The sequence below is a fragment of the Mizuhopecten yessoensis genome, unplaced genomic scaffold (assembly GCF_002113885.1).
Source record: "Mizuhopecten yessoensis strain PY_sf001 unplaced genomic scaffold, ASM211388v2 scaffold4135, whole genome shotgun sequence".
In the NCBI taxonomy this organism is placed as follows: domain Eukaryota; kingdom Metazoa; phylum Mollusca; class Bivalvia; order Pectinida; family Pectinidae; genus Mizuhopecten; species Mizuhopecten yessoensis.
Genome location: NW_018405393.1, coordinates 116,155 through 127,629, shown reverse-complemented (window position 1 = coordinate 127,629; position 11,475 = coordinate 116,155). Strand labels below are relative to the sequence as shown.

The window sequence follows — 11,475 nt, the reverse complement described above, 5'->3', positions numbered from 1 at the left end:
TTCACTGATACTTCTGTCAAGTATTGTACAGACACTTATGTCAGGCCTTTCAATGATACTTCTGTTAAGTATTGTACAGACACTTATGTCAGGCATTTCACTGATACTTCTGTCAAGTATTGTACAGACACTTATGTCAGGCCTTCACTGATACTTCTGTCAAGTATTGTACAGACACTTATGTCAGGCCTTTCAATGATACTTCTGTTAAATATTGTACAGACACTTATGTCAGGCCTTTCACTGATACTTCTGTTAAGTATTGTTTTAACCATTATGTTAAACATTGTACTGATGTGTGACCTATTTCAAAAGTTAAACTGTGGCAAACGTTTCCTTATCGTTTTTTTTGTCTCTGTGTTGTAGATTCAAGCCAAGTTACATGTCATCTCTCGGGAATGTTATAGGTGAGTCAAACATGATCAAGTCACGTTGTGTATATTTTTCATGCCATTTGATGACACTAATTAGTCCCCCACTGGGAACCGGGGGGGACTATAGTTTTGTGTCGAGTCCGTCCGTCCTTCCGTCCTTCCATACTTCCGTCCCTCCTTCAGCTATCTTGTCCAGGCTGTATCTCCTACACTTCTTGTCATTGGAACTTCATACTTTGGGTATGGGTTCACCTTGGTGAGGCGGTGTGTCTTGTATCAAAAGTAGGTCACTCTGACCTACATTTTGACCTTTGACCTGCATCAAAGAACAAGTTTGTCCTGGCTCTATCTCCTACACTACTAGTCACTGGAACTTCATACTTGGAGTATGGGTTCACCTTGGTGCGGCGGTGTGTCACGTATTAAAAGTAGGTCACTCTGTTTTTGACCAGGTCACTGACACTACTCCTTATTGAATACTGTGGGTCTGTCAAACATTTATATATAGAATTAGTTCCTGCACAAATTTATCATCTGCATTTTGCATTAGGTGGGGGACTATAATTCGCTGAATTGTCTTGTTAGGTTTAAAATATTTTGAAAAAAATATTTTTTGGGTACAAATTAAAAATAAACAAAAGAGGCAATCACACTGTCTAGTCAACCGAATTTTAATACCACAACAAACGAGCATATTCAGAGTAAAGTGGTGTGGAGAAGGATGTGGGAAGTGTTTGTAAGTTAGCTAAAAATGTTAGCACTGATTCTGTACCTCAGTAATATAGATGTTTGGATAGGTTTAGCTCAACTCTGAGTTGTTTTAATGCATGTTGTATGGTATCTAGGATTGGAGGTGTTACAGGTGACCATGTGAAGGTTAGTTTAATACGGGTTCCATGAACTATAAAGAATTGCTATTGTAGCAAATATATATAGGTAGTGACAGAGCTGGTACTTAACCAATTAAAGAAATACCTGGTACTGATATACCGGGGTAAGTAGAGATTGCTTTACAATGTAGGTAGCTATTTTCCTGGTGGTCGACTTGACAGCAGCTGTACTAACAACAGTCTTGATGATTTTCCTGATGTCTAGGATGACTTGTTTCAGACTATAACATGTTATATCAAAGTTTTACTTTATACACAAACCGGTCGGTCTTGAAACGTTGCGACACGTTTGGTACGTACATTGTTTGTGTATAAAGTAAAATCTTGATTTTCCTTATTGATGATTTCCTGATGTCCACGATGACTGTTCTGACAACATTCCTCGTTGATGATTTCCTGATGTCCAAGATGACTGTTCTGACAACATTCCTCGTTGATGATTTCCTGATGTACATATGACTGTTGTCCTGACAACAACATCCTCGTTGATGATTTCCTGATGTACATGATGACTGTTGTCCTGACAACAACATCCTCATTGATGAGTTCCTGACATGCTTGATGACAGTTGTCCTGACAACAACATTCCTCGTTAATGATTTCCTGACATACTTGATGACTGTTGTCCTGACAACAACATCCTCGTTGATGATTTCCTGACATGCTTGATGACTGTTGTCTTGACAACAACATTCCTTGTCAATGATTACCTTGATGTACATGATGACAGTTGTCCTGACAACAACATTCCTCATCAATGATTTCTTTATGTACATGATGACAGTTGTCCTGACAACAACATTCCTTGTCAATGATTTCTTTATGTACATGATGACAGTTGTCCTGACAACAACATTCCTCATCAATGATTTCTTTATGTACATGATGACAGTTGTCTTGACAACAACATTCCTCGTTGATGATTTCCTGACATACTTGATGACTGTTGTCCTGACAACAACATCCTCGTTGATGATTTCCTGACATACATGATGACTANCCCTTGTGGGTGAGATAGGGGAATCTCAACCCTCAGGGAAAGATTCGGCAAAGCCTGGTGTTTGGAAACTTAAGAATCTTCACCCTCGGGTTGAGATTCCCCAAGGGGGTCAGAGATTCTATCAATCTCATCCGATATAATCTACACTGTGAAATACGTTGTGTTCTTTGTAAGGACGGACTACATTTTTACAAGGAAGCATTCAAATGTAGCTTATATTAAGTAGTGAAGAAGCCATATTTATTTGAGGCCTCAGACTGGATACTTGTAGTCTATAGTGGCATGGAATAGTCTTTTCGAATAAAAAGTGCAAGAAACAAAATCTATTACCTGTAACTGAGCTAGATCAGGATATCTCAGTCGAGCGCTAAAATTCTGCTTAAATCTCGGTTGGGATTATGTTAGAGAATCTTAACCCTGGACTGAGGTAACCCGATCTCCCTCAGTTACATGTAATAGATTTTATTGATCCCTACGCATTTAACATAATTACAACACTTTTGACACCATTACTACCGGTAGCCACTTTTCATGTGTTAAAAAAAACCATATGTTAAAAAACCAGTAAAACAACAGAATAAGAAAATGGTAAAAAGCTCAATGTTTACAAACCTTTGACCTTGTTGAAGGTTTTATGACTGTATTTTCAGGCAATGGAAGGTTATTACGAGAAAATCAACGACCCCAGTCNATTGCCCTTTGTTCATTTCAGTATTTGAATTTTGTCCGGAGATCTCCTCCTACGTTTTTCGACCGATCTCTTTGAAACTTAGTATACATAATAGTCATGATATGAAGTTGTGTCTCCCTTAAAAGAATTTTGAATCAACAATTTTTCCAAAAGTTATTGCCCTTTGCTCATTTCAGTATTTGAATTTTGTCCGGAGATCTCCTCCTACGTTTTTCGACCGATCTCTTTGAAACTTGGTATACATAATAATCATGATATGAAATTGTGTCTCCCTTAAGNTAGATCAGGATATCTCAGTCGAGCGCTAAAATTCTGCTTAAATCTCGGTTGGGATTATGTTAGAGAATCTTAACCCTGGACTGAGGTAACCCGATCTCCCTCAGTTACATGTAATAGATTTTATTGATCCCTACGCATTTAACATAATTACAACACTTTTGACACCATTACTACCGGTAGCCACTTTTCATGTGTTAAAAAAAACCATATGTTAAAAAACCAGTAAAACAACAGAATAAGAAAATGGTAAAAAGCTCAATGTTTACAAACCTTTGACCTTGTTGAAGGTTTTATGACTGTATTTTCAGGCAATGGAAGGTTATTACGAGAAAATCAACGACCCCAGTCTGAATGGTGCTATTTTTGTAGCAGTGTGTCGAGGAAAGGTAGGTTGAATAGCATGCTGTCCGATGTTTCTGAACACTTTCTACTTGGTGTAACAATATCAAACTATTGGTATATGGTGTGTTGATATGCACTAAGACACTGCTAACTGGAGCCAGTGGAATCTACATCAGTAGTACATGGTATTTAATGAATCTGATGTTGATCAGGGTTCATCATGTATCAATTGAGATGAATAATTTATTGTAGTTTTACTGATACTGATGATTCGTGTAAGTACATTTGTTTTCAGAAGAGATGTTAAATTTTAAGTTTGTAGGAAAAATAGTTATTTACCTACTAATGTGAAAGACTAGTGATCAATTATTACAACCTTGGAAGGACATTTTGCAGTATTCCAGACTTCATACTCCTCTATGATTCTGTGATAAATAAATCCTCATATTGTTCTCAGTGTGTGCATTCAAAACAGTCTCAAATTGATTTTCTAAGGAGAGATGACAGTGACTTCACTATGATGTAGGTGCATATCTAGTGATAGATGGACATCTACAATGATATGTGATGTGTTTCTAGATGGAAGATGGCCATAACCCGTAGAAGTTTGACGAGGTTACAGGTAGTTCTGACAGTCTATTTTAGTGAGCATATGGCAGGACACTTAAAAGTTAGATAAACATTGTTTATTTTTCTGTAAAGTTTGGGCAATGAATTCGCAAAAAGTTGCTTTATTTTTTTTACACAGGTGAGCGAGGGCCTTGACTTTTCTGATATCAACGGTCGAGCGGTCATAATCACAGGCCTGCCTTACCCGCCACGTATGGACCCCAAGGTCAAACTAAAAATGGAGTTTCTCGATGAAATGAAAGGCAAACAGACATACCAGGTGCATTGTTCGAACTGATACGAAAATCTACATCCACCTATGTCAGATATTCCCATATGATATTTGCATTTAAGTTAGTTTCACTGAAAGTATAAGTGCTCTAGGCCAACCAAACTTGGACCATAGATGCATCTTACTATCTTAGGTAGTACATCGCAATCCATGCATCAAATGCTGGATGCTGCCTACCTTTTATGGTCCATTGACTTTGTCAGCATCTACATCAACATTAAGTTTTTGCATTTAAGTTAATTTCTCTGAAACTATAAGTGCTGCATCTTGGGTAGTACATCTCAACCCATGCATCAAATGATGGATGCGGCCTACCTTTCATGTTCCATTGACTTTGTCAGCATCTCCATCAACATTAAGTTTTTGCATTTAAGTTAATTTCTCTGAAACTATAAGTGCTGCATCTTGGGTAGTACATCTCAACCCATGCATCGAATGATGGATGCGGCATACCTCTCATGGTCCATTGACATCTCCATCAATATTAAGTTTTTGCGTTTCTCTGATATGTGCATTGATGGTCAAAGCGGGGCACAGGCGGGACATATCTATCTGAATGGCTTGTCTTAACAAAATTTGGAGAAATTATGTCTGCTAACTCTGACAAACTGATGAATTGAACGAATGATAGAGACCTTCAATTATTAACATAAACCAATGTTTTTAGACTCTGACTGGAAATGACTGGTACAAACAGCAGGCTTCACGGGCTGTCAATCAGGCTATTGGGCGTGTCATCAGACATCGCCATGACTACGGTGCCATCATTCTTTGTGATACAAGGTAAACAGATGAAAAAATATGCATATAAAATTGTTTTTCATCTGAGTTGTATCTTTTATGCTGTAAGAAACCCCATTCAGTACATTTCAATTTTAATGTTTATTATTGAGGTTTATCATTTTTTATACGACCGTCAAATTTGACAGGAATTTGACGGTAGTATTATGGTATGGCATTGTCCTTCCATCCATATGGCGTAAACTTTGTTTGTCCGGCAATCTTCTCCTACATTTTTCGACTGATCTATTTGAAACTTGGTATACATTATAATCATGATATGAAGTTGTGTCTCCCTTAAAAGAATTTTGAATCAACAATTTTTCCAAAAGTTATTGTCCTTTGCTCATTTCAGTATTTGAATTTTGTCCGGAGATCTCCTCCTACGTTTTTCGACCGATCTCTTTGAAACTTAGTATACATAATAGTCATGATATGAAGTTGTGTCTCCCTTAAAAGAATTTTGAATCAACAATTTTTCCATAAGTTATTGCCCTTTGTTCATTTCAGTATTTGATTTTTGTCCGGAAATCTCCTCCTACATTTCTCGACCGATCTCTTTGAAACTTAGTATACATAATAGCCATGATATGAAGTTGTGTCTCCCTTAAAAGAATTTTGATTCAACAATTTTTCCAAAAGTAATTGCCCTTTATTCATTTCAGTATTTGATTTTTGTCCGGAAATCTCCTCCTACATTTTTAAACGGATCTCTTTGAAACTTAGTATACATAATAGTCATGATATGAAGTTGTGTCTCCCTTAAAAGAATTTTGATTCAACGATTTTTGCAAAGTTTATTGCCTTTTGTTCATTTCAGTATTTGATTTTTGTCCGGAAATCTCCTCCTACATTTTTAAACGGATCTCTTTGAAACTTAGTATACATAATAGTCATGATATGAAGTTGTGTCTCCCTTAGAAGAATTTTGAATCAACAATTTTTCCAAAAGTAATTGCCCTTTATTCATTTCAGTATTTGATTTTTGTCCGGAAAGCTCCTCCTACATTTTTAAACGGATCTCTTTGAAACTTAGTATACATAATAGCCATGATATGAAGTTGTGTCTCCCTTAAAAGAATTTTGATTCAACAATTTTTCCAAAAGTAATTGCCCTTTATTCATTTCAGTATTTGATTTTTTGTCTGAAGATCTTCTCCTACATTTTTTATAGCATATCAGCTAACCACTCTTAGAATGATGCAGATCTTATTGAAATGTAAGAAAGTATATAACACTATATGGCATTCGACCGGCGTATTTTGTTCGGCCCCCAGTACTATTGTTGTCAATTAAGATAACGTCACAATTTATAGTAGGTAGTGTGAACAATGTGTAATATTTCTAAGTTTTCCTATAAATTTCTGACTTTTGCTATTTATAAGTTTTCCCACGAGATCACCATATGTCTTGTGTTATTTCTAGATTTTCCTATGAGAACTCGGTGAAACAGTTACCTATATGGGTACGTCCACATGTCAACAAATACAACAGTTTTGGGCAAAGTCTGAAGGACATCATGGTCTTCTTCAAAGCTGCTGAGAAAACCGTAAGTAAGAAAGAAATGACAGTCTTTCAAATGCAAAAGTCACGCAAGTCAAAGAAGTAAAGACTCTCTACTTCATAGGCAGGTATAAAAACCAAATTACAATCCCATATTATTATTTAAACGACCTGAAAATATGTTTGGTGATTTTTGTAATTTCTTTAATAAGCCCCCCACCCCCAATAAAATCCTTGTTATCCTATTTTGAATTTCGCTATTCACATGTAATTACTATATACATTTTGTATTGTAATTTTTGTACCAGTATTTGCTGTTGTGATAAATTTACCCTCATTGGGGAGAGTGAAAAAAGGCGTAAGTCAAAGTACGGCGAAAAGTTCCCGTTGTACAGTGTATAGCCTCAAAACACCTGTCCTTTATTTTGTATATAGTTGCCAGCTCCACAACCGCAGAAAAAGAAACAGTTAACAGCTGGATGTCATGGAGCACATTTTGCTCCCACTTTGTCAAGGGCAAAGGTCACCCCAAAGCTAGAGCAGGCTCGTAAGGTGGAACAGCATGTGAAGAGTCTTCGTAACACGGAAGGTAGGAGTTGGTGGCATAGCTGTCAACCCTCCCTCATTGGAGGTTTGGGTGGTTGACACCTATGAGGTGGCTATGAGGATACTTTGTTATTACCTAGTGTCAGATTGTAGAATAGTAGAGAAGTGTCTCTGGTACGGAAAAAAAAGACCTACTGGAGAATACAGAAAGGAAGGAGGCAAAACTGTACATGTATATAGAAAGCAGATGGCGAACATGTTGTACTTTAACCACATATAATGGAACTGATTGAACTGTTTATAAAATAATACAACAATTGTATTTTAAGAAGGATAGGGATGTAGCAATTTTACTGGGTTTTAGAAAACGGTATACATACTTATATCGTCAGAGAAATCTTTCAAATACCCAACTTCAGTTGTTTAGACAAGTAGCACAGTTTGAAAGTATGAAAAATGTTTAAATTTGAAAATTATTTGAGCAAATTTGTTTTCTAGAGGAGAATGCCAGGCTACAGATTCAATATGAGCAGACCAGGCAGTCAGTGGTGAAGAACAAGAAGCACAGTCTCCTAGGGGCCCTGACTGAAAGTGAGGTGAGTTATTGTTATATTCTTGTTCCCTCAAGGGGAGATAGACCAGCAGGGACGTAGAGCTGTGTTTGAAAGAGAGATGAGGTTTTTAAAGGGAGTTAGACCAGGGGCATCATGTACTGTGTTCTCCGTGTAAATGTGAAGTGAGTTGGTGCTTTAAACATGATTGAATAGGGATACTTCTGGGGTTTCGTTCATGAAACTATTTTCATGCTCCAACCGAGATTTTGTACTCAATCCCACTTTCTTTATTTTATTGATAACTCAAAAAAAAAATATGCATTTTGTCCATGATTTGGAAAAAAAAATTGAAGGAATTCATGCCAAAACTATTTTAAGTGTTAAAACTTGCTTTCTGTCTCACATTATTTAAGTGCATCACAAGAAAGTTGGCTTTAGCATAAAATCTCTGCAACATGAACAGTTTCATGAATAACAACTCAGGTTGGTCAGTACTAAAAATAAAAGGTATTCAATGGGCCATGACTCTCTGTTTTTAGGTCACCTGAGCTTTGCTCAAGTGACATATTCCGATTACTTTCCGTCCGTAGTCGTGCGTTAACTTTTTACATTTTCAACTTCTTCTCAAGAACCAGTGGATGGAATTTTTTAAACTTGGTCAGAATCATCCTTGGTAGATGAAGCTACAAAATTGTAAAATTGGGATTCCTACCCCAACCCCTGGGGCCAGGGTGGGGCCCCAAAGAGAAAATTAACCAATATTTCAAAAATCTTCTCCAGACTCGGAGGTACTACAGTCATTTTCTCTGCATGGATGGAAAGATCATCCGGGTCTCTATTTAATTTGTAAATTTCAGGACCCCTAAGCTATCCGTGCAGAGGGGGTAAAGTTTACTATAGTTTATATAGGGAAACAACATCCCCTGGGGATGGCGCAGGAATTCCAATTTTGCAATATAATACCCTCATCCACCAAAGATGATTCTGACCAAGTTTGAATAATTTTCTGCTGAAAATGGATAAAATATACCCAATTCTAACCAGTAAGAATATTTTGACAATTTTCTGTAGGAAATTATTCTTACTGGTTAGAATTATCCTTGAAGGAAGAGAATTATCCTTGGAGGAAGATGGTTTTAAAATGTAAAATTAGGATTCCTACCCCAACCCTAGGGGTCAGGGCGGGCCCCAAAGGGGAAATTTACCAATATTTCAAAAATCTTCTTCTCCAGACTCAGAGGTACTACAGTCAATTTCATTGCATGGATAGAAAGATCATCAGGAGCGTTATTGAAATTGTCAATTTCAGGACCCCTGAGCCATCTGTTCCCCCTTGGGTAGGGGGTAAAGTTTACTATAGTTTATATAGGGAAATAACACTTTTGGGTATATTTTATCCATTTTCAGCAGAAAATTATTCGAACTTGGTCAGAATCATCTTTGGTGGATGAGGGTATTATATTGCGAAATTGGAATTCCTGCGCCATTTCCAGGGGCTAGGGCGGGGTCCCAAACGGAACATTCCAATATTTTTAAATTCTTATCCTTTGATGACATGACATGTATTGTGTTTCACTTAGTTTACATGCTGGTTTCCACATCACATCTAAACAATAAAATAAAGCTACCAGTACCTATGATATAACTCAGGTGACCGCTAAGGCCCTTGGGCCTCTTGTATTTGTTGTGGCAAATGGTAAAATATGACATTGAATTGACAAGGTAAAATAGGAATGCCTTCTCTCAATATATGCTGATATGAAGGAGAATTTAGAGCTGTTATTATGTTCTGTTTCTGAAGTGAGACTATATATTGTCATAATGCTTGATTCACAAGAGCTTTTAGAAGGGTTGCAGGTTCGAGTCACGTCACAGCACTGTGTTGTATCCTTGAGCAAGATACTTTTCTCCACTTGTTCCAGTCTACTCAGCTGTAAATGAGTACGTGGTTGGGCAGTGCTAGAATTGTAGAATGCTAACTGTGAGCGCCGAAGTGGCAGCACTGGTTGTATGCTCCCCAGGGAGTTGAGAAAGATGTTGGTTGGTTGCAAGGACCCTATAACCAGGGTAATAATTTGTGGGGAACCGCTTTGAGACGACCTACAAACTAGGTTGTGATAAAGCGGTATATATGAACCTTGAACTATTATTATTAGCTCACCGGGTCCAAAGGACCAAGGTGAGCTTATGCCATACAGTGGCTTCCGTCGTCCGTCCGTCCGTCGTCCGTCGTCCGTCCGTCGTCCGTCCGTCCGTCAACAATTTCTTTAAACGACTTCTTCTTCTTAACCACTTATTGGAATTTAACTAAATTTGACTGGAAGCATCCCTAGGTGGTGGGGATTCAAAATTGTACAAATGATGGGGCTGACCCCCCAGGGGGCTGAGGGGCGGGGCAATAAGGGGGCAATTTGGCTATATTGCTTTAAGCGACATCTTCTCTGGAACTAAGAGATGGATATCAACCATATTTAACTGGAAGCATCCCTNCCCAAAACTATATATACAAATGCTGGGCAAAAAGAGACAAATGCAGTCATGATATTAGAATTGATCCTGGGGTCTGGCCACAATCCTAGGGACCTAGTTTCTGAGTCACAGCTTGGAAACAGTTGAGATCCCCACCCCATAACCATACATAAACTTGCTGGGCATAAAAAATCAAATACAGATATGCTTCAAGGATTGGCCTTAAGGTCTGGCATATTCCCTTGGATCTCAATTGGAGAATTTTTTGCCATGATTGCTTAGATATCCAGGTGAGCGATACAGGCCCTCTGGGCCTCTTGTTATTATCATTATTAACTTATTTGATATTTCTAAGCAAGACATTTATATATAAATATACAAACTTATACTAAGATACAGTTTCTTTTTTATTTCCAGAAAACTGATACTGACCTGCTAGATGACTCCTTTGACACTGTAAGTAAATATTACATCAATTTCTTATTTACAGCTATCACTGATTTCACTAGAATGATTGATCTGGAGTATGTTAGTGTAGATCTACATTGGTGAGCAGGTAGACAAAGATCTCAGATCACCCTAGAAAAGGTTATTTTACATATTTTCTAGCAGCACAAGCATTTAAGTTTAAAAATGTCAAGGAAACACAGGAAAGGGAGTTGTCTGCCGAGACTTCCCTAATAAAGACATTAAAACCTTTATTTACTCATACAAGCTAGTGCTAGGGGTGAAACATTTCCTTCCAAGTAATTTGATTGACAGATATTGCTTATTCAAATGGATTTAATCATCAAATGACAGACAGAAGGAAAAAGTTGATGGAGAGAGGACACCATTCCTCTACCAACACAGGCTAGTGCCAGTTGATGAATATCAACCAGCACCAGCTATTTTCTCTAGGAAAGAGTGAGGCAAATTCTACTGGTCATCATGTTTACATCTGAAATGAAAAGGGGAATTGTTGACTGAAGTGAGGACACCATTCCTGTACCAGCACAGGCTAGTGCTAATTGTTAATTACAAACCAGCACATAGCTTGTACTAGGAAAGGAAAAGGAGCAATGATGTGGAGTGTAAGTTACAATAGAAAAAGTTGAAATGATGATTTATCCTTCTCTCTTCAATACAACAAAAACAGTACATCGA

General features: G+C 37.6%; 1 protein-coding gene across 1 annotated transcript in view; it reads left to right on the top strand.

Annotated features, from left to right (window-relative positions):
• LOC110448686 (regulator of telomere elongation helicase 1-like) overlaps window positions 1-11,475 on the top strand; it is a 50,845-nt gene that overhangs the window by 19,647 nt on the left and 19,723 nt on the right. Inside the window, exons 17-24 of the mRNA XM_021495066.1 lie at window positions 1,995-2,155; window positions 3,543-3,620; window positions 4,325-4,465; window positions 5,145-5,260; window positions 6,683-6,806; window positions 7,196-7,349; window positions 7,805-7,902; window positions 10,747-10,785. Coding sequence (XP_021350741.1) covers window positions 1,995-2,155; window positions 3,543-3,620; window positions 4,325-4,465; window positions 5,145-5,260; window positions 6,683-6,806; window positions 7,196-7,349; window positions 7,805-7,902; window positions 10,747-10,785 — 911 coding nt within the window. The remainder of the gene's footprint in view (window positions 1-1,994; window positions 2,156-3,542; window positions 3,621-4,324; window positions 4,466-5,144; window positions 5,261-6,682; window positions 6,807-7,195; window positions 7,350-7,804; window positions 7,903-10,746; window positions 10,786-11,475) is intronic.